Genomic DNA, 27,139 nt, shown 5'->3' on the forward strand with positions numbered 1-27,139 from the left:
TGCTAGCTCAAGAGAGATGCAGTTCTAATGTCTATATTCACTAATGAAATGATACAAGGACATGTCTTGCCATAAATAAGATCTACCATTGACTCGGAAATAATATTTCTACATTTATAAATCACTAGATACTCTCATCAAATATTAGCCATACAACACAATCTTAGTTCATGCAATAGAACTCTCTCATGAAAAACACACTATTAGTAGACATGAACAGGGGAGAAAGTGATATCTGTATTTCCCATTAGTTGGAGCATACAGAACTCATATCTCCCTCAAAGACTGCCTGTACACCATGAGAACACAATAAATATCTTTCAAATGTGTAAAACCACAGTCCAAATCTGAATATAGCACTGCAAGTAATTGTGACCTTAAGTATGTATGTAGTGCCCACAGAGACCAGAAGAGGGAACTCTATCCCCCCAGACAATGGTTGTGAACAGCCATGTGTGCTGAGAATCCAATCCTATTCTTCTGAATGAGCAGGAAGGGCACTTAAGAGGAGAGTTATTTCTCTGGCCATCTGTGCTCATTTTAAATGAATTTTCTATTGTTGTAAAATATGTGGATACAATTTCTTATGTACCTTAGCTGTATAATCAAACACAAATCTAAAATTTGCTTGGATAAAATTTGACTAACCTGGCATAAATCATCCATATAGTGATTTCCAATTTACTAAAAAATAAAAGGTGACAGCATAGAAAACAATATTTACTCTAAGAAATTACTTTCTTTATCAAATGTTTAAAACTAATTCTACCTGCCCAGGAATTGTTGAGGGAAACAAACAGATTCTGTGGCACCTAGACTACAGAGAGAAACAGGAGCCAATCTGCAGGTAAATCTACTGTATAAGAGGAAAATAAAATGTACAAACAAACAAGCTAACAAATAAATAAGAATGAACTAATTTCTTTCTTTTTACTTATAATGCAATAATTTTTCTTAAGTGTCCCATGAAACTGTACTACATGGCTATACATGCATGTACTGCTGTGATTCCTGTTAGAACAAAAAAGATTGTGGATTTACAATATCACCACATCATAATTCACAACATATAAAAAAAATCCTGTCTTCCTTGAATACTGCTCCATTGCCACTGCTTTGGAGAGTGTTCAGCTCAACAAAATCACCCAACAGTTATTAAATCCATGAGCAAGGCAGATGAGAAAAACTAGCTGCATGCAAGAATCTTCTAAGACATAAGGTTGTAGAATTGTTAGAGGATCACTATTACTTATTCCTCACTTTCTTCCAAGTGCGTCATTTTTAAACTGGTTTCAAATTATATAACTGTCAATTGCTTCATATAGCACCTAACGTTAAAATCTATTTGTTTATAATAGTTAACCTGCTGTAACTATAACTATGTTCGAGTTCACAGCGGTGATTGTGATACAAAGATAAATACCAACTGCATTTATTTATTCTCTGGTTAGCACAGACTAAAGAGATGTGAGACATTCTGATGACGATCACCTCCAGAAGTCTGTTCTCGGTATTCCCATTACAAGTCTCCGCCACTATCATGGACACATCACAGTCGTCTCCTTGCAATATAAATGCTTTGCTTTTGGCATCAAATTCTAAATTTCCTTCCCACTTCACTCTTCACTGTAGCTCTATTCTTTTTTGAGTTTTGTCCAACATCCTGAGCATTCTCATTTGATCTGAAGTTTTCAATGTATTTATACTCTTAATTTTCTTCGTCCCTTAGATTTATGATTTAAGCTACAAGACTATGCTACATCTCTACCTAGATTCCATACTTGCCCTGTAGACTGCTGCATCAATGAGGAGGTAACAATGCATTGTAGGTTTACCATACTCCCAATGGAGTCCTAAAATCCTTGGAACCTGTGCCTCTGTCAGATGTTCACATGGAAGTGACTGGTGATTTTAGCTGTTCAGTTACTCAGGCTTCCGTTCCTACCTCCAGATCCTAGCCTTGAGCACCTGCTTCAATGTGGAATGTGATCTGAGGGTTATAAATTAAGAAAAAAAAAAAACCTTTCACACCAAGTAGGTTTGAATTGTGCTCTTTTATGAAAGCAGTAGAAGCACCAGCTAAGATACCCACTTAGCTGAAGTGAGTAGAGCAATACAGGTTTTGCTACATTAAACCTTCTACTGTGCTATGTTACATGAAGATTTTCTCTTCTACAGATCTGTTGTAAAGTAATAAATAACATATAATTAATGTAAACAACTTCAAAGTGTATTCCACAAGGTCTGGGAAACACTTATACTTCTTTTAAATAGCAGTGGTGAGCATTGTGATTGTCAATCTTTAGCAATTTTTACTTTAAATAAGGTTTTTTTAAGTTTTTTTGTTATTATCTAAGCTAGAGTATAAGTAACATTAATGAAAATACGGAAATAAATATGTTCTATTTATGCAACCTAGCAGAGCCTCAGCACATGGCCCAAAAGCCTTTTGAAAATTATACTCCATAACTAATAAGCAAAGAGCTAATCAAATATTAATACTGATATGTTTCTTTTTCAATAGTTTTAAAAGTAGCTATTTGTTGTAAACTTTTTTAAAAAAATACCTTTTAAATAATATGCTCTATTCACTAAACAGCATGAATGAATTTATATAAGCTTGGGAACATTCATTTTAAACATTGACAATATCTAAAATGTTTTTTCCATGTATAGCATCCTTCATATAATAAAAATGTGACACAGCTGGAATCTGAAACCTGATATATTGCCATATGTACAGTCTTCTTCCTAGTGCACAGCAGCTCATATGACATTTAGAAAATATAAAGACGTGGACCTGGTTCTGAAGATACTCGGCAATGATGCTAATGGCTACTGCTAGCACTGCGAACTCTCTTTAAATTATGAGCAGGTCTTCAGTTCTGCTTCTTACAAACAGGACTGAATGGACTCAAATATCATAGTGGAATGAAGCGGGATGACTATGGGTAAATAGAGTAACTATTTTACATTAAGAACACCAAGTCAAATCTTTTGAAAACAATAAGAGTGGACATATAGGTGAAATATCTTCATGAAGCAATGGGTTGTTCAAATAAAAAAAAAACTACAAATACTAGAGTGTTCGATTAATACAATGGAAGGCCATGAGCCTATAGCACCTTGGATATAACTTTGGCAAATAATGTACAAATAAACATTATAAAAATGACTTCACCACATTTTAGGAAAAGCAATGAGCAGAGACAGCCTAATAGATGGCCTCTGGTTTTACTTTCTGCACGTCCAATCATAATCCAGAATAAAATTACATCTCCTGATATTCTTCTAAGAAATCTAAAGGATTTTCCTCACTTGTCTTCATTCTTAATGCTTTTCAAAATTCTACTACTTTAGACAACACATCTTCCTCAAATACAGTTTATATAGCTAGAAGAAAAAGACATCTTGTTTTTATTAAACCTTAAATATTTAGAATCTGTCTTCATGGGGTCATTGGAACTGAAACCCTTCATATCAAAAACAATCAGGGCCCATTAAAAAAAAACTCACATGGAAAAAAAAAGATATCCTTTTCCAAAAGAAATGATGAAATTATTTCATATGCATAGATAATGTTTCCTTTCTTCTGAAAATGATTACGGAGAGTTAAGGAAATGTGGAGAATAACCAGGGACAAGAAGCACTTCAAATGAAACGTGTGATGAGGCAACATGCCATGCTCCTCCAAGACCTTCCACGGTGTAATCCTCAAGGGCTCAGAAAACAATTCTAAACCGTATACCCTGTTAATCGATAGCTATTTCTTCAAAGGCGCTGTTTTCTGTTATTTGGTGGCTATCATACAGCATCATGTCATTTTCTGCATCCTGAAACCAAGACTGAATGAGCAGGCTTTGATTATACAACTTTGCCTTAAGGTGAACAGAGACAACAGTGCGTGTTTCAGTTTTCACATATTTCAAGAGAAATCATTTGTCAATTCATTTTTGTAAAGAAATGCACAACTGTTTTTCAAGTACATCGTGAGGAGCGTGACTCCAAAGGCATTTTACTATGTGTTTGTGTTTAAGGATAACTTGTTTTAACATAAGGTAACCTCACTGCCTACCTCACCTTAGCTTAAGAACAACTGACCAGTGGACAAGTACTGAGCCCGGTGGGAGATGAGGAGAACCAAACCAAACAAGCCCAAATAAACTGTTGAAAAATATATGAATAAATAATATTAACAAAATAAAATATGCATGATAATGGAGAATACAGGTCTTTTTGCTATGGTGCTGGAGACTTGTGTATGCAAGGAGCCACACGGCCAGCTCACCTTAACTCTAGCAAATGCACATCTACTGTCTGACTCTGTAAAGAGAACATACCATAAACAGACAAACTGAAAAATCCGGGTTTGGTAAATGTGAATTCTTTAATCAGGTATGAACTTAGAGAACATTAGAAAATGCCATTCTTTCTTTGCTATGTGGCTTACGTTTGGAATTATTTGCAGTTTCTATATAGAGGCACAGTTGTCACTATAATAAAGCTTTATTCTAATATGATACATTTGTCTATGGCAGAAATAGACTAGTTAATGTAAACACAACTATTGACTTTGTGTTCCTCCTGTCAATATAGCTTAAAGTCTGAAGGCAAAAGTAAAATACATTTCACAGAACACGGTGTAATTGTATAAAATATGATTCAGAATATTTATAAACCCAGAATTAAAAAATACAAACTTGTATGATAGAAACTGTGTTACAAAAATATTTAAGACAATTAAATTAAATATAAAAATACTAATCAAATTAAACTTTGTATTTCTATTTATAAAATTTAATTTTCATAAACAAAACAATTTAAAACAAGTACAATTAATGACAGTCAAACTTAATGTACATCATCAAAAGCAGTACATTAAGATGTCATTTCTGTTCTTCTGCACAGAAGGCTGTATCCTAGTGGCTTTTCTATGCATGAGAACAAGGATGTTCTGAATCAAATCACAAATACCAAGGTTAAAAGTGTGACGCAAATTCATTTCCTTCCCTGATAACAATGAATATATTTGCATGTTTCACCTTTACACTTAATACAATATAGAACCAGTATAGATTGTGATATGTGCCCTTATTCAAATGATTTCCAGTAGGACTAGCATCAAATTTATCAGAATTGACTTTTTGCAAACTTTGGACAACCATGAAATACAAGGACAGGAAAAGGTAAATCACCTGGTAATTGTGAGCTGGGCCAGAGGTCCATGCACCATCCTGTGTACTTTACCTAGCCACCTCATCCCCAGCAATCTGCTCCCTCTACTGCATTCTGAACAATATATTTGCTACAAGAAAAGAATGATGTAGGTTTGACTGCTGGTGAGTCATTAAAGCGTTAACAGTAGGAAGGACCGACTCCCCCTTGAAATTTTTATGTAAATCCAGGCTTAATTTCTCTGCCATCATGAACATATGGGGATACTCAAGAAATACTGTAAAATCCCCTCCTTCTGGTTTTACTATTAGAAAAGCACGAGGTTCTCAGCTAATGCACAGCACAGTCATCCACACATGTGATGTATTATCTGTCTACAGTTGTAACATAAGCTTTCTGCCCTGATCAATCCTGAGACATGAATTCTATTTAAATTTTAACAGCTTCTTTGGTATTTACATTATAATTCCAAAGGATTTATTAAAGTTCAGGGCATCGTGAAGGACATAAAGAACTCCATTTTAAAAATAAAGAGAAAAAGCAATGAGATAAATATATTTTTTTAGAAGCATCTGTGATTTGTAAGAGATACAACCAGATTTGTTCTGGGTTAGTAAGGAAAAGAAGGGCATGAAAGGGAAAAGATTATTGAACTGGAAGTGAACCAGGTGACCAAATCACTGGTAATACAAGCATCACCCAGAGTTACAGTTTTCTAAAAAATATATAAAAGTGAAAAAAATTAAAAATTATATGCCTTTCTAAAACTTGGACTGAGAAATACAATTCTTTCTAATTTTTGTTGTAAAATTATTTATTATCAAGAATTGAAGAACTATAAATTAAAATATATTCTCTGATATTTTTGAAATTTAAAAGTAATTGTATTTTTTATTCAGTAATGGAACTGGGATTATTTATATTCAAATCACAGAAAGTAAAATTCTATTACTTCTCATTGGCAGTCTGAAAGAAGGCTTACTGGAGATGTTCATAGTATAAGGAAGATATGCAATATATGTTTGTAACTATAATATAAAAAAGAGATACAGATATTATCTTTACTAGCCAACAAAAACTGTAAGATCATTAATTGTAATATCTTTTAGGTAGGCCAGGCAGGAAAACATTTGTCCCACAAGGACCCAAGTTAATTCTCAGAACACACTTAACAAGGCAAACACAATCTTGTCCGTGGCACACACAATCTTCCATTCCAGGACTAAGAAAAAAGAAATAGGTAGATCCTTGGAGCTCATTGACCAGTCAAGCTAATATATGAGACAAGCTCCACGAAAAATAGACCTTGTCCCCAAAACAAAGTGATTATCTCCCAGGAATGACAACTAAGTGTTGTCCTCTGGCCTCTAACTCACGTACACACATGTACATGTGGATACACACAACACACACATGGATATGTACAAAACTATTGAAAAAATTTAAAGTCACCTATTAAAAAGAGCAAACCAGTTGACGTTTTGACCAAAACCTTCAACTCTTTCACTTATTATAAAGCATTAAAATATACAGAAAATAGTGTGCAACTATCACACAATGTTTGTACAACACAACAGGTGATTGCTAATGATGACCAGAGTAATAGTCCTTACATTTTTTTTTTCGTGATGAGGTGAGCATCAGTAACCTGAGCAAATGCAGACCATACATGCACTTTCTGGATTCTACTCATAAACTATATGCTATAGTGGCCTGCACATCAGGTGCCATCTCGCTCATAACCTTAAGGGCAGATAAGTGGGAAGCCCCCAGAAAACTCAGTCACCTTACAAGAACAGAATGGAATAGCTTCACCCCAACAGCAGGCCACTGACATGCTCAGGTTCATGAAAGCAAGCTCTTGCTTTGCATGATGTCCTCCAAATTTAACATTTTTCGCATGTACTTGAAGGATGTTCAGAGCAATAAAAACAGCATAAGAGCTGGGCGGTGGTGGCACACACCTTTAATCCCAGCCCTCAGTAGGCAGAGTTAGGAAGATCTCTGTGAGTTCGAGGCCAGCCAGGTCTAGTTCCAGGAAAAGCCCAAAGCTGCAGAGTACCCTGTCACAAAAAAAGAAAAAGAAAGAAAGAAAGAAGGGAAGGAAGGAAGGGAGGAAGGAGGAAGGAAGGAAGGAAGGAAGGAGATTTAGGAGATTTAAATCAGCTAACCTGTTCTTTGGTTTGCTATAGGAGGATAGGTTGCAAGTAGAAAAAAATATGAGTGAAGTATAGATAATAATTTAAAGGGACCAATGTTTACATTTACTACATTTGGTTGAAGTACAATCATTATAGTGACAATCTTGACAGAAAGTGTCTTTAGAATAGGAAAGTACAATTATCCTGTTTCAAATGCACTATTCAAAGACTCTTCTCCCATGACAAACACAGACACTAGAGGATAATCTTCACAGAGAAGGTTGCTCATAAATGTCAAAGATTACCAGTGGTCAAAAGCAAGGTTCTAAGGACTGCATACCATTTTCCGAAGGTCAGAAACATAAGGTCAGTCAGTAAGTGAATGTATTTCCACATTGATATAACAAGGCAGAAACAAGACAAGGGTTCTATTCTTTGGAATATATATTAGAAATGAGACCTATTTTTCTGTAAGTTTTTGACTAAATCTATTCACAAAAAAATGGCTTTTCCAACTATAAAAGCAGTTTGGCTATTCTGTTGCATTGCATTTTTAAATACAAGTTGGAAGATAGAAAATCCGTTTCAAAGAGTCTCAAAAAGTTATTTTTAAAAAGTTTTCAGGATTATATAAATATGTTCAGGAGGTTAGAGAATTCTCTCATAGCAACCTGGTAAAAGAAAATATTCTCTTTTTTTGTATCAAATAATAAGAGTATCACAGACTGACCTGCTGTTATTTTTAGCACTGATCTAAAAACTGAAGTTCTAAGTTGGAAGAAATTCAAAGAAAAGTAAATGTCATGGGATGGAAGTGAGGGCTGTAGGGGTGGGGCATAAATAAATAAATTCTGACCAGCAGCATGGCTAAGCAAGTAAGAACACTTAGGACCCAAGTCTGGTAGACCAAGCTCAATATCTGGAACTCACATAAAGTAGGAGGAGAGAACAGACTCACTGTATCAATAATGATAATAATAATAATAATAATAATAATAATAATAATAATAATTTAATTATATAGAGAAGTAATAAATTTTAAAAATAAATTCAACAACATACCCGGTAACACTGGCTCTGTGTTTACTGTTCACAGGACTTTTGTCATACTAGACAATCAGTTGTGTTTTAAATAAGCTTTTCTCTCTACAACTAGCTGCTCCCACAAAAACACACAGCACAGAAGGAAAGGAGGGAGAGAGGGAACATGGGGAAGAAGAAAGAAAGAGAGTGAAGCAGGGACTGACTGAATGAGAGGAACTGATCAAATAACAAGAAAGCAGAGGATATGATCCAAGTATGTGATCATGTGGAAAACTCTTACAACACGACAAGCCAGGGGAATAAATAAAAAGACAGAGAAGGTAATTTTCTATGTAAGGGGAGGGGTCTGAACACATTACCTTTGTTATGCCCTACAAAACCGAAGAACATATGGGAAGTCCCTTCGAAAAGATCCTCTTTCCTAGTACACTGTACACTTTAGCTTCCTAATTCTTAATCAACATTCTGAAAAGTGTAAGGACGTTGCATGTAGGTAAATGGGCAAAGTCAAGGACACATTTTGATCAACAGATAAAGAGTTAAATGAAAGGGGAGTGTTTAGGTTCCTTGAAAATTCAAATAGAACTAGGAAAATGAATATTCTTTTTATGAGAATCTGAGTTAAATCATCAAAATCCAACTCTCTCCAGACTAGCATTATAGCAAATAATAGTTCTCTTAGTCTGGCCATAAGTGGTATTTAAATTCAAATATGCATGTTTACAAATACATAAAAATTTTCAAAGATGTTAACTGTCAGAATATTCAGTAGGAATAAAAACAAAAACAAATCAGTTTGGACTGTGTTACTGTTTGATGGAGAGGGATAAAGAATAATTCTTTACAAATCTAAACAAGTTCAGATTATTGACCTGCAGAAATTTTCACTTACATTCCAGTAAAATCATTATCACTAAATGTCATTTATCTATCATTCAAAATGCAATAAAAATGAGTAGAAAGCTGTAAAAGTTGAGGACACTAAGAGAACCTTACATAGATCTAATCTACATGGGAAGTAGAAAAAGACAAGATCTCCTGAGTAAATCGGGAGCATGGAGACCTTGGGGAGGTTTGAAGGAGGGAAGGGAGAAGCAGGGAGGGGAGCAGAGAAAAATGTAGAGCTCAATAAAAATCAATAAAAACTAAAAAAAAAAGTTCCTGTATTGAACTGGGAAACTATATATAATACAAGCTATGTTATGTACTATGAATTTCTAGAGAAAGAGATTAATTAACTTTATCTTAAATTACATAGCTATTAAAATGTATACACATATATGTATATTAACATGCAGTATCCTAAAGACAACATCTGTCACACAACTTAATTGTCAAGATTACTAATAATGCAGACTTAGAAACTTTAAAAAACTGTTAGAAAAACTACTTTATTCAGAAATAAAACCATTTTTGATAATCAGTGATATTAATAAGCCTCTATTATTTCCTGGAATTAAATGGACTATAAAAGTTTTGTTCAGCTAGCAGACAAATATTAGTATTATTTTCTAAGAATAGTTAATAGTTCATAATTCTTTAATAGTCCAGTTTGATGAAAGTGTTATGTATTAGATTAGCAAGGGCAACTTGAACCAAAAAAAAATTACAGCATTATTTTATTAATTTTAACAAGATTCTGCTTTGGTACAGGTACAGTTGTACCACAGCTTTCTAAAACTTCATCCTGGCATATCAGTGCTTACATAACACAAGTGCTTATATAACATGGTGAGGTAGATTAAATCTAATTTGTCCAAGCTCAAAAATAAAGTGATTAACCTGAGACACATACTTGAGATTCTAAATCCAGTGACCAATTTGTCTGCCCTGTCTCTGTGTCCTACCTTTACTTGAATGCTGTACTACATAGAAACTGAATTTTCTGTAGAAGTATAATATCAGCAAAGGATATCTATTGCCTCAATAATCAAAGTCATAGATGTTTAAGCAAAACAATCCATTGAAAAATGTAGGTCTAAAGGATTATATATTGGAAAAGAAGAAGAAAATCCCCTGGCTCTTGAAACATTCTTTTTAATTTTTTTTTTCCATTTTACATATCAATCCCAGTTTCCACTCCCTCCTCCTGCTTCCTTCTCTTTCTCCCCTACCCCACTCCCTATCCATTCCTTATAGAGGGTCAGGCTTCTCATGGGGAATAAATAATGTCTAGCACATCAATTTGAGGCAGGATAAGCCCCTCCCCATATCTAGGCTGAGAAAGATATTACTTCATAGAGAATGGACTCCAAAAAGTCAGTTCAAGCAGCAGGGCTAAATCCTTGTACCACTGCCATGGCCCCACAGACTTCCCAGTCATACAACTGCCACCCACATTCAGAGGGCAAGTTTGGTCCTAGGCAGATTTCCCTGTGGTTAATCTGGAGTCAGTGAGTTCCCAATAGCTCAGATAGCTGTATTAGCTGGTATCCCCTTCATGGTCTTGACCCCTATGCTTATATTATCTCCCTTTCTTCAACGGGAATTTGGGAGCTCAGCCCAGTGCAAAAATCTGTGGACTCACTATAAAGAGTCTCTATTATTTAACTTTATTTCTGTTATCTCTAAATATCAATTAAATGTCCGTAGTCTAATTCAATTGGTGTTCTAAGGAATAAAAACATTTGTTTAAGTATACACTTTCATGATTCAAAGGTTCCAAAACAGATCACCATAAGGACACAAGTTAAAAATATAGAAACCTACAAAGACATTGTGCATTTACATCTGATTATCAGGAGACATGTGAGGTAAAAATACATTTTAGGGAAATGATTTTCATTAAAATGCTTAATACAAACTACTGTAGATGTGTATGTATTACTGAGAACATGTGAGTGCACATGCCTTCCTGAGAAATTCATAGTACTAAATCATCTAGAATTCAATTTCAACTGTAATTGATTCCATTATATAGCTTGCAAATGATTATTAAAATCATATTTAGTAAAAAAAAAACAAATAACCAATGTTTTTGTCCAGAAATATTTGGGATTGCAAATATTCAATTAAAGTAAAGGAAAGATTTTTTTCCCTAAATGTAAAAAGGGGAACAATGCTTTTAAGAAGAAATAAGATCTTTATAAAGAGATGCTAAATGTTTTAAGCATGTAAAATAATATATTAAAATGTATTCAATTGTTTGACGTAAAATAGTCAGATTAAAATTATACATACAGGAAAAGATTAATAATAAAATTATATTTCTATGGTATATGTACTTAATAATATAATCACACTCTCTGGTCTTGTGGAGATACCTAATCAGGACATTGTGAGAGAGGTTAGGGCTGGAGGCAGGTACACACTTAATGACTACAAGTTGTAATTGTACCCTACATGTAAACCGCATATAATAGGAGGTCAACACACACAGTAAAGACAACAATGTAATTTTCAAGTTTTATATATGTTCACACCTGATTAAAGATTTTCCATATGGAAAGTACACATTCTGTAGATAATTGCGTATATGACCAGAAAGTACCTTTCTTTTCCCCACTACCACCAATCTGTGTCTTCCGAGGTATTTTCCAGAGTGACACATAATCTTGTCGGTGCCTGATGATCACACGGCCTGCTCTTCCACACAGGAGACAATCAACCCTTTACAATCGGGTCATGCACTTAGAGCACTTGTACAGGCTCAACCTATTTTCCTCCATGCTTTGATTTATTCCCAAGGAGTCTCCATGTTTCGGGAGTCTAGAAGTAAAATACTGCATAATTCCCAATTCTAAAAACCCATCAAGGTCTAAATATTTTTGGGCAAAAAGGGCAATTAAGTATTTCAGTGTTTCTGCATATATACACATGTGAAATAAAATGGTAAAAATATCTTTGGTAGTATTCAGCATGGGAATTCAGCAATTAAACTCCAAAGTTAGGCTGAAGGTCAAGTGCCTAAACTTAGAATAAGGAAAACTTTAGAAGATGGAGTCAGATAGTATAAAGTAGAAAGATAATTTCAAGTTTTTCTGATTTTGACTTATCTTCAACCCAACTGTTCACATTAATTCAGGAAAATCTAATTCTCAAATAAAATACCCACTAAAGTTTAGATGGCTATTACCCAACATCAGCAAAGGGACACAAGTGTTAGCTGTGTTTACTAACTTAGCATGTTTCCTCTCTTGATGAACTGACAAACAGTATGGGTACACCAGTGAGGGAGACTTGACCTAGTTTTAATCTTAATTTTAAGTATTGTAATAATCTAGAAGTTGTGGATGTACATGTGTAATACAAAATATAATTTATTCCCAGTATCTATGAGAAAAAAAATCCAAGACATAGTTTTGGGATTTGGAGAGCCTCAGATCCCTTTCATGGGCTCCTTGGTGAAAAGACCCAAGATCCATTCAAGCACACATAATTCAGAAGGTCTGCCTGCCAGTGTAATAAAGGCCGAAATTGGATACTTGGTGAGATTAATTACCTAGATAGTGGTTGATAATGCAAGTCAAATGGGAATGTAATTAAAGTGCACCTTCCATGAAAATTATTCATTGCTGATGGATCAAGTGACTGATAAATCAAAAGGCATTTTAAAAAAGCCTACAGGTTAACTTGAGGCAGGTCTGTCCTCTTTTTATAGCTCTGTAATTGCAGGTGTGCAATTCACTCTTACTGTTCTATCCCCATCAAGATACCGTAAGACAAAAGGGTAGATTGTAATGTAATCTATGCGAAACAGAAGCCAATGGGAAAACCATTAGGATCATGGTTACAAACAAAAGGTCAGTGAGACTGGAACCAGTGGGCTGGCAGCTTTCAGAAAGAGTGTCACTCTGTGCTCCTACTATAAAGGGACTTGCAAGCATAAAGAAAGGCAAGTGATGAATTAATAAGTTGACTACTCCCTCGGGTGCAATTCTTGCAGGTGAAAGGCATGCTGTGGCAATCAAACAGTTATAGATTAGATAAATCAAATGGCATAAAGACTGTTTTGCATCATTATTGTTAAATAAAGTCTTTCTAGATGTGCTATTAATTCTTTGCTTTCAATACATTTATTTACACCCTAAGAACAATAAAAAACAATGTTTTATAACAGAGGCAGGATAGTTTCAGCTACCCAGAGGGCCATTAAATCTAATTTTAGTGTTGAATTCTGCTAGATATGTTTACTCTACACCTAATAATAGATATACAAAACAATGTGTCCAATTAAGCGATACTTATTGGAAAATATGGCTTTATATGCTACTCATTTGGCTGCTTGAAATAATAAATTCAGCTTTCTGTTACTGACGTCTGTCAAGAGTGCACATAACACTTTTCTTGTCTTCAAGAACAAACTTGATGCTGCACAGGGAAGTAATTTGATAGATGGAACAATGTATTAAAAAATAGCTCATAAAAATAAATATATATTCAGTGTGGATGCATCGAAAAATGAAGAAATCCAATTACTGTGGATTAACTTTTATAAACATGTAATTCTGTGACTTTTCTAAAATTTTATAATTTAAATTTTAATTTAGAAAATCTGAAATCAATACATTCAAAAACCCATTCATACCAAACATACACATGTTTCAAATTTCTAAAAAATAATGCAATCAAAATAGATTTGCACTGATTTATCAGAAATTTAAAAAGTTAAATATAAATATTTAACTTAGCTCTAATGAAGATATATTCTAAGTTGTTTTATATAAAAATAAATTTTTAGGGTTCTAGTTCCAGTAATAGGAATGTTTAGAGACAAATAGACAATATAGGATTTCAAAGTGGACACGGAGGCAAAGAGCTTGTATCTGAGTTCTTAAGGCAAAAAGAAAAATAAGTCCTCAGAAACACCTGTCTATAGCCTATAACTCTCTATCCCTAAAGGTTATGGATTAAAGTTGAAATAGACTCTGCAAACACCCAATGCATGTTGTCAGAGGACAGAGTTTTTCATGTCCTCTAAGGGCCCTAATTAGTAACTTAATCCCCCACTACAAAGTCAACTGCTCCTGCTTTGACAGATTAGCTGAAATTTTTTCTAGAAAACAGACAGAAGAGTCAGAAAGATAAAATAATTACAATCCACTCACCCATTTCCACCTTAGGTTTAAAAAAAGAATGAAGCTTCAGAAGAGTCAGGCAGCAGTTTGAAGGAAGTCAACATCTTTTCTGACATAACAGGATTTAGTACAGCAGGTGTACATTACAAATTTTATTAATACCCTAAAGTAGTTGAAATATATTCGTGGAGTTCTGTTTGTTTATAGAAATTTTAAAAATAAAAAAATTGACTAAGTGAGAAAATGAAATTTGTGCAGTATTAACAAATGTTAAAAAGAGTAGGAATAATTTTCAGACATCACTGGTGTGTGTATGTGTGTGTGTTTTCATGAATTTCAAGCACAGCAAGCATCAGTACATATTATTATACAGATATGTCACCCGTCCTATCACTATCACACAAACATGCATCCAGCCAGATCCTGACACATTTAAAAGCAGGTGAGCATCTTTTATGGGGCACAATCTATGATATACAGAAAAGAGGAGAATCAGAAGGCAAAAACAGCCACACTACATAACAAGCTATATTAATGTCCATAGTGATATATGTATAGTTATAGACCAAATCCCTCTATAAGATGTATATTGATTTTATAGCATTCCACATTAAGAATGGTAACATATTACCGGACAAATAGTAATAGATAGATGGATAAATAGACAGATGGATAGATAGATAGATAGATAGATAGACAGACAGACAGATAGATGATAGATTAGAGATAGTTTTTAATAGAATTAACATATCTCCTTTTTATGACCTCTATTTCTGATATTATGAGGTTCTCAACAATAAAATTTATGTGAGGCTAAATTTGGGTTGTTGGTGATGTCAGGCATGTAAGGAAATAGAACGAAATGTCAAAACGAGGAGAAAACAAGGTTATGATAATGCAGCCATTTCTTTCCAAACACAACTCAGACTCATTTTCCGTCTCAGCCCTTAGCAGTTTGATAAATGTTGTATGAAATCAGCATAAAAAGCAATCTATTACAATTCAGTTCAGCCAACACCAAGGATGTCTTGCTGCCTGTGCCACAGTACATTTGTTTCTGACCATGGAAATGGGATTATGATGTTTTCTACCTCAAGTTTCCCAGCAGAACTGCTTTTCATAGCTCCAAATATGTTCAAATTCAATGGATTTCCTTCTGTCTTCATTCAGATGACTGCGTAAGATATTTGAATCTATCAGTACCTAGCTGGAAAGCATCCTTTATGTCATTGCTGTGATAACCTTGCTGTGGGACTCAGATGCCACTCCATATACATTTTCATCATGTGGTGATATTATTCTACTAGCTCCTAACACTGGCAGTTCTAAAGCATTTTTTGTTGTGTATATATTGCTGTTGCTGTTTATATCCATGTTTCTACAATAAATTATATATGGTATAGTCTGACACAACTAGAATTAATAGCTGTGACCAAAAATATTAAAAACACTTTAAAATATACTGGTGGTAATGACTAAACCACTGTTTGCTTTTTTATCACATATAATTGTTTTTATGGATGCTATACTATGCTCAATGTTCTGAATCCTTCTATATGTTGAACATAATGACCCGATATTATCAAAACTTGAGATGCTAATTATCTGATGTCAAAATACAACGGATAATTAAGAACTGCATGTTTAAACCTATAGTAATTGTTTTTCACACACTTCTTTCTGTGGTCCTTCTCTGAAACAGGACAAGTATGCACGGGTCTATATGTGCATCTCTGACACATATTTTGTCACAGAGCATTCATCATCTGTCCTCTATGTCCCGGATTAATTTTGTTAGGATGGAGCAATTATATCTCCCTTTCTGATTGACCTCTTTGTAAATGAAGTACAGGGAAGTTGGATAATATTTCATGGACCTTTCACCTCTTAATTGATTCTGCCCATTGCTTCTAAAAGAACAAAGTCATAAAAAAACAGATTTAAACAAGTAAAGAGCAGCCTATTGCAGTTATAACTGACAGATCTGAGAAGCAAGATCTTGATAGTGTTCTCTCCTTTACCCTATTACTTGGATCAGTTGGTTAGAACCGTTAATGATCCTCCTGAATCAATGTCTTTTCTAGGTAGCTCTAATTTACTGCGTTGGTGGATAAGTACAGATGTTTTCTGGAAAGCTCTGCATCATTCCACCCGATTGCTTGTCTGAATTGAATTTGCTTCAATTCATCACCAACAAAGCAAGGAATAAAATAATCAACATTTACTCTCTCTTTCAGTAGACTGGTACCGAAATGAAACAACTAAGTGCTTTTCAATATAAAAATCATCTCCTACTGCTCTCAAGGTGATGCCACTATGGAGGTTCAGGAACTCAAGTGGTTTGCACGACTGGGATGGGCAGTATATAGGAACTGGGGGTTGGGAGAACCGTGTGCTACTAATACAAGGGTCTACGTGTTTATTATCATCATCATTACCTGTTCATACACACACACATACACACACACACACACACACACACACACACATTCATATACAAACAACTTATGAAGCCCTCTTTTCTGGCCTTTCATGGTCTGAAATTACATCTGCCTCTATAACGCTGTTATTTTAGTCACAAAAATGGCTTGACAACTGACTGCACTAGAACAAATTAATGACTCCCACACCAAAGCAGTCTGTACACTGGATAGTAACCATTGAGATAACTGGTTAAGATTAACCAAGCGTACATTCCAGATAAATTCATATTAGAAACCTATTGTGCATTTGAATTACTAATTCATATTAGAAACCTATTGTGCATTTGAAATACTAACATATTAATAAATATAATATTTTCATTACTTTTAACTGTTTAGTATCTCCAGAAACAGATGACAAATTCAACAGATATCTACCAATGATTATATATTGTGCACTTGTTTTTGTACATAATCTTCGGTCTCTAAGTGAACATGGGGTTTGTACTTTTTCTACTTAAAAAAAAGAACAAGTGGACACATTTTAGTGAAACCTACTTTCTAGTTCACAATTGCAGAAATTCTTTAAAATTTAAAAGTGCAATAATTATTCCTTTCTAAATATTGTTTAAAAGGAAGCATTTAAGTTGGCTAAGGCCTGGACTCAATAAAATTACAGCAGCAAAATGAAAGACCTTCTATTAAGGGTAGTACATTGTCTAAGAATTACTCTACATAATACTACCATTATGGACTGCTCACGGGTAATAATCCAGTATTTATTTAAAAGAAAGGGTTTAAATTTAGTAAGTTACATATTTAATTCTCTGAAATATAGTTATAAAAATTGTTTCACAAGAATATTACATACAGCACTTACTTTTAATCATGTGCAAATTGCTAGATTAAAATTGCCAAGAAAATGACAAACTTTTTCAAGCTTGAAAACTGGAACAAAATTCATAACTAATTTCTACAGAGTTTCCTGCCACCATCACGTCACAGGCTCTATATCTCCTTAGAAAGGAACTTGTCTTGTGTATGGAAAACTAAGCATGACTGCTGGTTATTTTGGCTTTTCCTAGGACTCCTCTCTAAACAGGGTCAGACATTTTAGAAAAAGAAAATCACAAATGGTATAAATATCTGTACCCCTCAGTTTGCTCAGGACACAATGGGACAGATGCCTTATTTATCCTCACGTTGACAGAAAACAAATATTCTCTTTTTACATTACGTGGTGAAGACCATTATTTCAAAGAAGAAAACTTGTATTAGTCAGCATGGTCTGCTAGAACATACCATAACCTTACCTGAAGTCATTTTCCTACAGTTCTGGAGACTGGGGTCCCTGAAACAAAGTCCAACAGGGTTCAGCTTTGTTGATGCTTCATTTCCTGGCTTAGAGATCACCGCTTTCCATAGATGTGCTCATGCACACATATTTTAATAAAATTAACACTTCCTCTGCATGATGTTTTAATTTTTTTTGTATTGGTAGCTTTCTATATCTAGTGGTGAACTAATGATATCTTAGAGAGACTGATGAATGTAATCTTACTTTACATAATCAGTAAATGTTCTAGAACAAGAAGATATTTATTCTTAATAGCATATCCCTTCAACTAGAAACCAAGGTTAGAGATTTCCAAGAAATATAAAAATACACCAACTTAAATGGAAATAATTTATTTTATAGATTAGATGTGTAATTTGATTTGTATCCACTTTAAGTCATTGGAAAAGATGATTAAAAATATTATAGTTGAATCACATTAATTCATGTGAATACAGCTATTTCTGAAAATTGAAGAAAATGACTTGTGCTAGTATCTTTTTAGTATAGTTTTGCTTATGCATTATGCTATATCATATGACTTCACCAATATATTTTATTTGTGACATAAATGTCACAAATCAAACTAAAGGGACACTGAAATAAATCTTACAGTGAGAAATCAATTCTGGGCATTTGAAAATATAAAATGAATTAAACTAAAGTATGGAATTATATTTTTCCTTAAAGAAAGGGAATGAAATGGCAATCATAGATATCACTATATTTATGAAAGTTATCCCTCAAAGTTATTCTGTCAGAACATTATTAGATCCCCTTTCTCTCAATAGTTCTTACTTTATCTAACCTGAGAATATCCATGTATTGGATTATGCAACTAAGTGATTTAAGAAAAAGCTTTGATATAATTAATTGCACACTTTTGAAAAGTCTGTGGTAGTCAATATAGTTACTTGCAATAATCTTCTTAAATTCAATGCTTTACTTATAAAATTTCACAAATTTGCTCAAACATTTAATGATATGATAAAGGAGTGATATAAAACCCATTTATCCTTGTACAATAAAACAAAATAAAGGAGAGAAAAGAGACTAAGCTATCAGTAATAAGTGATATTAGGATATATGAACCACACTGATGGATGTCCAGGTACATTTCTGTGGCTTCAGGAAATATCTGCTTCATACTTAGAGAATTGTTAAAGACAATCTAACTGGAATCACAAAAGAGTAGGGGAGACATAGCAGGGTGTGGACATCTCGTCTCAACAAATGAAGCTTCTAGTCCTCGGATTAGGTCACACAGACTAGAGTTGTTAGCCAAAATGATCCCACTGGAGTCCCCAAACAACCCAGGCTGTTGTCAAGACTACAGGCTGTTCTCCACAATCTGCCAGCAAGGCTACATTGCTGAAGACAACACCTATACAACTTATAAAACGTGGAGAAGTCAGGCTGGTGCCCCCTGTGTGCTAGCTGGTGAATCTCTGATTCTAACGTCTTACATTAGGCTCTTTCACATCTCCTTGCTAGTTTTGTTCAATTCTAACATGATAGATTTTTAGAAATTATTTTATCTTATTATATTTTATTTCATTATTTTCTCTTAGAAGCCTAATCTGGATGGGAGGGGAAGTAAAGAGAAACTTGGAGGAGTGGATGGAAGAGAACCTGTAATCAGGATATAGCCTGTGAGGGGAAAAAAAAATCTATTTTCAATAAAAGTGGGGGCAGAAGAAACCACAATTAGTAGTGTTGTGGAGGGTGAACAAAATTAACAGCTAACAACTTCCTTTCTCCCCAAACCCAGCTATCCTCACTGCATCAGGTCTTGTTTTCAACAATGAGGCTCTCACTTGCACTTCAGGGAAATCTTCACTGAACTAGCCCAAAACATTGTCTTTCTCTAAACACAGCCTGAACTTTGCTCCCTTATTTTTTTTAATATGACTTAATTTTATGTAATGGATTGTGTGATGTGGTGGTCACAGTCCCCTTGGTGAAGGACAAAAGAAATTATTTTACCAGCTGCTGAGACAGCTGCCAAGAAACAGAACTCACTTCTCTGCTCCATCAGAATTTTTTTTTTCTGTCTGCAAAATGATACCACATTCCTTCCAGGTGAAACTTATAGTCAATATCTGGGAAACACCGGGGTGTAAAATCATTTCAACAAAGGATAACACGGAAGTTCATTAAGTGGAGACTGCTCCCTGGAGACTGAATAAGATTCCAACAAGAAGACTACATCGCAGCTCAATTTTCCCTTAGCCCACTTTTGTTTGCTTCTCTCTTCCCTGGTTGCCTAATCTCAACTCCACCCTGAATCAAGTTCTGCACATCAAACCCCATTTGCTGATTGCTTCTTAGTGAGACCAGGTAAAGAAACAACATATTTCCTCTTCAAGGAGTTTCAGTTTTTATCTTAATTCCTTCGCAGTGCTTCCCAGAAAACAACACCAGTCCACTGACCATATTTTAAACACACACACACACACACACACACACACACACACACACACAATGTATATACAAATATTCCTCAGCACAAGTCCATATGCAGTTGTCATTATATAGACATAATTTAAACAGACAACACGGTGTTAAAATTAACAGAGAAAGGAGGGCTAGACCAGACAGTTAGTTAGAATGGTGATTGGTTTCAGACAGTCAGCCAAAGACCACAAGGACCTTCCTATAAGCCTATTGCAATGCTCACAAAACTCCATCATCTAGTGCAGGCCACTTTTAGGACTGGTGATAACCTAACCCTTGGCTACATCTACTAAATATCGACTGCACAACATCTTTCAACAGCCTCTGCTGAGAAAAGCTGCAATTTCTGAAACTTTTTCCAGTAATAAGATTTTTCTGGTGGTTTCAGAAATGTCTGGCTTTTCAAGCCGACTTCATTACACACATTTTTCAAAACATATTAACTGCAACAATAACTAAGGAAGGCATTTCAAATATCAGTAAAAAAAATAATGAAAGCTAACATGAGACTAAGCTACAAGTTCACAATTATCTTTTCTTTTGAACTACTTATTAAATTTGTTAAGTATGTGTTACAAAATCATGAAGAGTCACAGGATCCCACACACATACAGTGATAACATTTAAATACCCTAATGCAAATAAAAAGGGAAGTTTTCAGATATTACAAGAATCATATTGTATATGGTAAAAATTTAGCCAGAAAATATACGATGGTACAACAACACCATTCATTATTTTTAACCGTTATGTAGATTATAATCCTAAGCATAAACCACATTGAAAAAGAACACATACTATTCACTATTTTGGCCAGTAATTTCTTGTTCCTCTTTTAGAACTTTCAACAAAACAGTTCAAAGTACAGCACTTTAATCTGGCTTAAAATGCTTCTGCCTTTATGTCCTTTGCCAGAACTATGGACATATTAAAAAGAAATAGTTAACAGGTAATAGGAGAAATAAGTAAAAGTTAAATCAATAAGCTGGCAAAATGAATTTCCGTGTAGTGATATTAACAACCACTCAGGCAGAACCACTAACTAATGCAGCCCAGCGTTGCGAACTCAGAAAAGACACGTGGCACCTACCTGCTTGACCAGTGGTGACGCTAACAGCTGCAAAGAGCCTCTGCGATCGGCTTAAGTCAGAAACTCCATTCACAGCTTCGACTTCGAAAGTGTAATTTGCATGAGCAAGCAGGTCCATGACAGTGACATAGTTATCCTCCAATCCCGTCTGCTGGGGCATGTATCCAATGTTACTTCCACATGGAACACATTCGCCTTGCTCCCAACTGCACCGCTTACACAATATTCTGTAGGTGACATCATTTCTTCCCCCGTTGTCTGCCGGAGGACTCCATTCCAGACTTACAGTGGTTTGATTGATGTTGAAAATAAGGTTCTGTGGTGCAGAGGGTGGCCCTTTGGAAGCCAAAAATAAATAAATAAGCAGGGAAATGGAGAGGTAAAATGTATACAAACAAAATGAACAATGGCGTGTATATAGAAGAATGGCTACCATGATGTCTTTCACATAAACAATGCACTGTCTTCACTAGAGAAGCTATAACACTTGGCAAGAGGCTTTGTGTATTTTCCATTCAATGATGAACAAGAACAGGATACCAACTGCCTATCTACTTTTGCTACAGTCTTTCACAATGTTTCTCCTAGGCAATTAAAACAGCATGCCCAAGGTAAAGCGTTGTGTGATTGTGTACCTTTCCTTTGAACCATATAAAAGTAAACACACTTATTTCATTCACAGTACGCTGGAGAGTGACTGAGAGCAATGAATGAGACTGCTTCTACTTGGACCTCTCAAACACTCATTAATTGAAGCAACAATATTTAAGATTGGCTCTTGTTTATCACTAGGATTTTAGTTCGGAAAACACTATTGTTTAGTCATATTTCATACACCCTACAGCCAATAATTTGCAAAATTTTCAAAGGGATACCACATATAAAAGAGTCATTATTAAATGACTTTTGGTTTCAAGAGGTGAAATTATATTAATGAAATTGCATTACTTCTTAATTGAAACTGCTTAGAGAAAAGCTTACAAATATGCAAAACTAAAAGTTTCAAACTTAAAGCCTGCCTTGTTTATTTATTGATCCACCACTGGTTGTTACAGAGGAATGGAAAGGAAGCAAACGCCGTTTTCTTTTTTCTGGCTCGAACTTACTCGTGCATGCCACATAGGGAGGGTCCGAAGGGGCTCTGTAGTACCCATCTTCACATTCGCATCGGGAGGAGCCTTCCCGGTCAGAGAAACTGTGGGGTGGACAACGGGAACACTGGAGATCTTGGGAGGAAGATTTGTAGAACCTGCGGCCACAGGCTGGATGGGAAGCAAGTGATGAGAGAAAGTGATCAGAACTAGGCCATGACTGTTTAATCTCAGGACAGTATCAAAGAGAAAACCAAGATATTGGATTTCTTTTGTGAAGCCTTCCATAAGCAAATACGTGTTTTAATATATCCCACCCGTTCAATCTCACACTAGATTTTAACACAAAATGATACAAACAAACAATACCGAAGAGTTGCTCCTGAAGCTGGGCTCAGCCAGGTTAGCACACCGACTAGCAGGGTGACTAATTCAAGTAAAACCAAAGGATGTTCCATCAACACTGGAACTGAAGAGCAGCAATAATGACAGAGAAACTTTCCTCTGCATATGGATGAAATGTCTTGCCCCAAATTTCCAGGGATTACAAGCTTTAAGTTGAAAACATGCAATTATACACAGCAGGCTCGCCTCTGAGATACAAATGGTTTTGGTACAAGAAATACTTCAATTCTAACAGCACAGGAAGACTTATCACCAGGGAGAAGGGAGCTGTGACCTGGAGTGGCTGGTGGTCCTGAGAAGAGGAGAACTGATCATCAGGGAGAAGGGAGATACGACCTGAAGTAAATGGTGGTCCTGTTTCTCCTCTGCTCCTATGGGTTTCATCCCCATGAAACCAGCAACTGTGCCTGGCAAAGAGCAGAGAACCACAGAAGCTAGGACTCGTGCAGCCCTTAATAATCTTGAGTATTTCATGTTTATCTCCAATTAAAATGTTGCACGTTGAAATTTTTATTATTTCTGCAATGTTGTTAATGTGTGTATTGTACATTAAATATATTAAACAGACTCAATTCATATTCTTTGTATTTATTAAAATAATACCTAAGTACTTTATGCTTTATAGAAAAAGAATAGCTATATCTCTAAAGAAGAGTAGTGGATATTTTAAATAAACACATTTTAAACTATTAATCTTTTTGTTTGTGGTATTTTAAAACAAGGTCTCTGTGTCGTTTTACTATCCTATACTATCTAATAATTCCCTATGTAGACCAGGCAGGCCCTGAGTTCACAGGTATCAGTCTGCCTCTGTCTCTCAAATGCTGGGATTAAAGGTGTGTGCCACCAAACCCAGCTCTTAAATTTATCTCTTATTTAAAGGTTTAGCTTGTTCTCCTTGTGTGCAAATCAGAAAATTAAATAAAATTCATTTTCTGGGTAGCAGAAAGTGAGAACCATCATACTGGGGTGTCATAACCTTCAGATATGTTGCCATTCTGGATATTTTTCTGGGCAGTTTTGAAATTTTTAAAAGTATATTATATTTAGATTTCAAGAAATCAACACTGTTTACAAGATAGGCATATATTATAACATGAATTAAATTTATAGATGCACTATATTTCGACAGAGAGATAACCAGAAACAACACAATCTCATTGCAAATTAAGATCCCCCACAATCTGCTCCACTAAATTGTTTTTTTTTCCTAGTACAGACAAGTGGAAAACAGGAACAGTTACATTAGACAAAGACACACAATGCATCCTAACACAGTCTCAATAGCAATTACTACATAGAAAACCCCTCAATTAACAACCCATACAGATCTGATGGTGCCCTATTGAAGGATGTTAACTGGTAAGAGTCTAGCATAAACTTACACACACACACACACACACACACTCATGCGCATGCACACACAAACACACAAATTGTTCCTTGGTAAATGACCACTGTATCTTGCTTCATATTCTGTCTGTATACAAAGATCAAAGATGACATGGGAGAAAACAGAGCAGGCACTGCTTCAGTCTGCACCTTGAAACACGCCTTTTAGAAATGTCAGAAAGAGAGTTCTTGAAAATGTATTGTCATTTATTTATTTTTAACAGAGAGTAGGGGAAGAGAAAGAACTATGGGAGTCTATGGTGACACTATGATTTGACATTTAGCAGATGCAGGCTTTCTGGTAGCAAACTGAGGCTAACTAGTGGAATCTTTAAGAATTTTTCTCCCATTTTTTTTAATAAAGGGAAACCCCTAACAACCCCAAATTAGAAAGTGAATTTCTTCATGAACATTCATGATGTTGAGAATGTATCTATAATAATCTAACGTTAAGAAATTTAAAAGTCTTATTGCTCATCTTTCAAATTTCATTACATTCTATTTCCCTTTTAACAGATGGGAAAACAGATTTGAGGGAAAAGTAACCTGAATTCTTCAAATAATTCCTCTTCCCTGAGTTAAAACTGGATTTAGAACACAGGTCTGCACACAAAAAAACCGTATGTTGCTCACCACAAGAGTCTCATTTTAGTGCTGCCTCTTAAGGCTTTTAGTTATTCTAAGTAATTTTCAATCGATCTTTATTATCTTGTTTTTAATATACCCCTATTAAATTACTGCCATTGTTTTAGTTTGTAAGTCTATGTGCCAATACTCCAAAATATTTTTATGAGAATAATAAAATGATGATCGCAACTTTACTATGAATTCTGGCACTACACAATTATGAAATGCATACATGGCTATAATTAAATAGAGGCAATACTGGAAAAATGTTTATAATTATTTTCCTTGGAAGTAATGTTTGGTTCTGTGCAGGTAATACTGGAAATGATAAGTTGTGATAAGTGAGTTCATTTAAGCTCAAAGGAAACTACCAATTTGGAGTCATTTAAAATAAGTTCAAAACCTTAAAAGCAAGAGCATGTGAGGGCAGGACCTGAATCTATTGGGAAAACAGAGGGCAAGTAGGTGGGAAAACCTTGGGAAGGAAGCGACAATCTTAAAATTAGATATCTCTCTATGTAAAAGAGCTAAAGTCAAATACCAATGAGATAAACTTATAAAGTAGTCTATTCTAGAATACACGTGAAAGAGAATTCAGTCTCCTGACTACAGAAAACATCTGCACAGGAACTCTGACCACTTTTCTCTCTACAGCAGCATGTGGTTTTCTAAGATGCACTAGGAAGACGTGAGGGATACACATTGCAAGTGCACATGGTCTTATAGAAGAAAACATCCTAGGAACTGTAAACCAACCATTTAAACACTTTTCCTCCCTCGCTTTACTGCAAGTCGCTTACTGAACTAGAACTCAAAGCAAACTTGAGTGAATATGGTGTGCATTATTCTAACTTGTTATGCCATATTTGCATGCTATCCCTGGGAGGCCTCCTCTTTTCTGAAGGGAAACAGAAGAGGAGGAGTGGATCTGGAGGAGAGGGGAGGTGATGAGGAAGGATGTGAAGAGGGGAGAGAGGGGAAACTGCAGTTGGATGCAACCCGTGAGAGAAGAATAAATTTTAAAAAAATGAACATTCTAATTTAATGTTCTGCCTTTTTAAGCCTTTGCTTTTTATAATTGAACATGGATTTAAAAGTAGCATAGTGAGGCACTCATGAAGAATGAGGTTATGTATAAAATATTGTTTCAAATATTTAATTGTCTTTCTAAGAATAAACTCTCACCTAGTTTAATGGTAGTTTTCTGTGTTAACACAAAGTCCTGAACTTGATTCTTTTGACAGGGCCTTTAATAAATAAATAAGTTTACTGCCCTAACTCAATTTTTGTATGCTAAAGTAAGTTTTGCTTGTTTTGTCTGTTCCATAATCAGAAAACCAGACCCAAGAAAGAGTCTAGGAAAGTTCTATATACTAGACTATAAACATTTCCCGTTACAATATGTCTACAAAATTTTATGATAGCATACAATAAGATCTTTTGTTTGCTGCCATGAAATAACTAAATTTTATTATTCATTTTTGTTTCATGACAATATACCCTTCTATACAGTAAATTTTATACAAATAAATTTTCAACTTAAATTCCTTAACAAAGTTAAAAAGCAATCCAGTTACTTATCTATAAAATAATTACATAAGAAAAATAATAATGCACTTAACTTCCAAACACAAAAAATTTTTAAAGTTGATTCCAAATCTTTGTATTCAGTTGCGAGTCTACATTCCTACTAATCACATTACCACAGTTGCCTTCTCTGGATTCCAGGTGTTAGAGCAATGAGGGCCCTGGCCTCTGAGTTGATTTCTCTCTCATGCAGTCAGCAGAACAATCGTAGCTCTGTTTTAAAGAATGTGTGCTCTAAATGAACATTCCTTAAGTCCACAAAAAAAAAAAAAAGAAAGAAAGAAAGAAAAAGAAAACACCAAGCATTGTTCACTCTGCTCCAGGCTAAGTAGTAAGGTAAAATGGCTCTCTCCC

General features: G+C 34.9%; 1 protein-coding gene across 5 annotated transcripts in view; it reads right to left on the reverse strand.

The window, feature by feature from the left end:
* The window catches only part of Epha7 (EPH receptor A7), a 159,865-nt gene that overhangs the window by 76,717 nt on the left and 56,009 nt on the right, over positions 1-27,139 (reverse strand). For all 5 annotated transcript variants that reach the window (XM_041667415.1, XM_041667414.1, XM_041667413.1 and 2 more), the window contains exons 4-5: positions 22,790-22,945; positions 21,684-22,019 (exon numbers count right to left, since the gene is read on the reverse strand). In XM_041667415.1, coding sequence (XP_041523349.1) covers positions 21,684-22,019; positions 22,790-22,945 — 492 coding nt within the window. The remainder of the gene's footprint in view (positions 1-21,683; positions 22,020-22,789; positions 22,946-27,139) is intronic.

Source organism: Microtus oregoni, unplaced genomic scaffold (genome assembly GCF_018167655.1).
Source record: "Microtus oregoni isolate MIOR12 unplaced genomic scaffold, Mior012 000017F_ref0000208, whole genome shotgun sequence".
Taxonomy (NCBI): Eukaryota; Metazoa; Chordata; class Mammalia; order Rodentia; family Cricetidae; genus Microtus; species Microtus oregoni.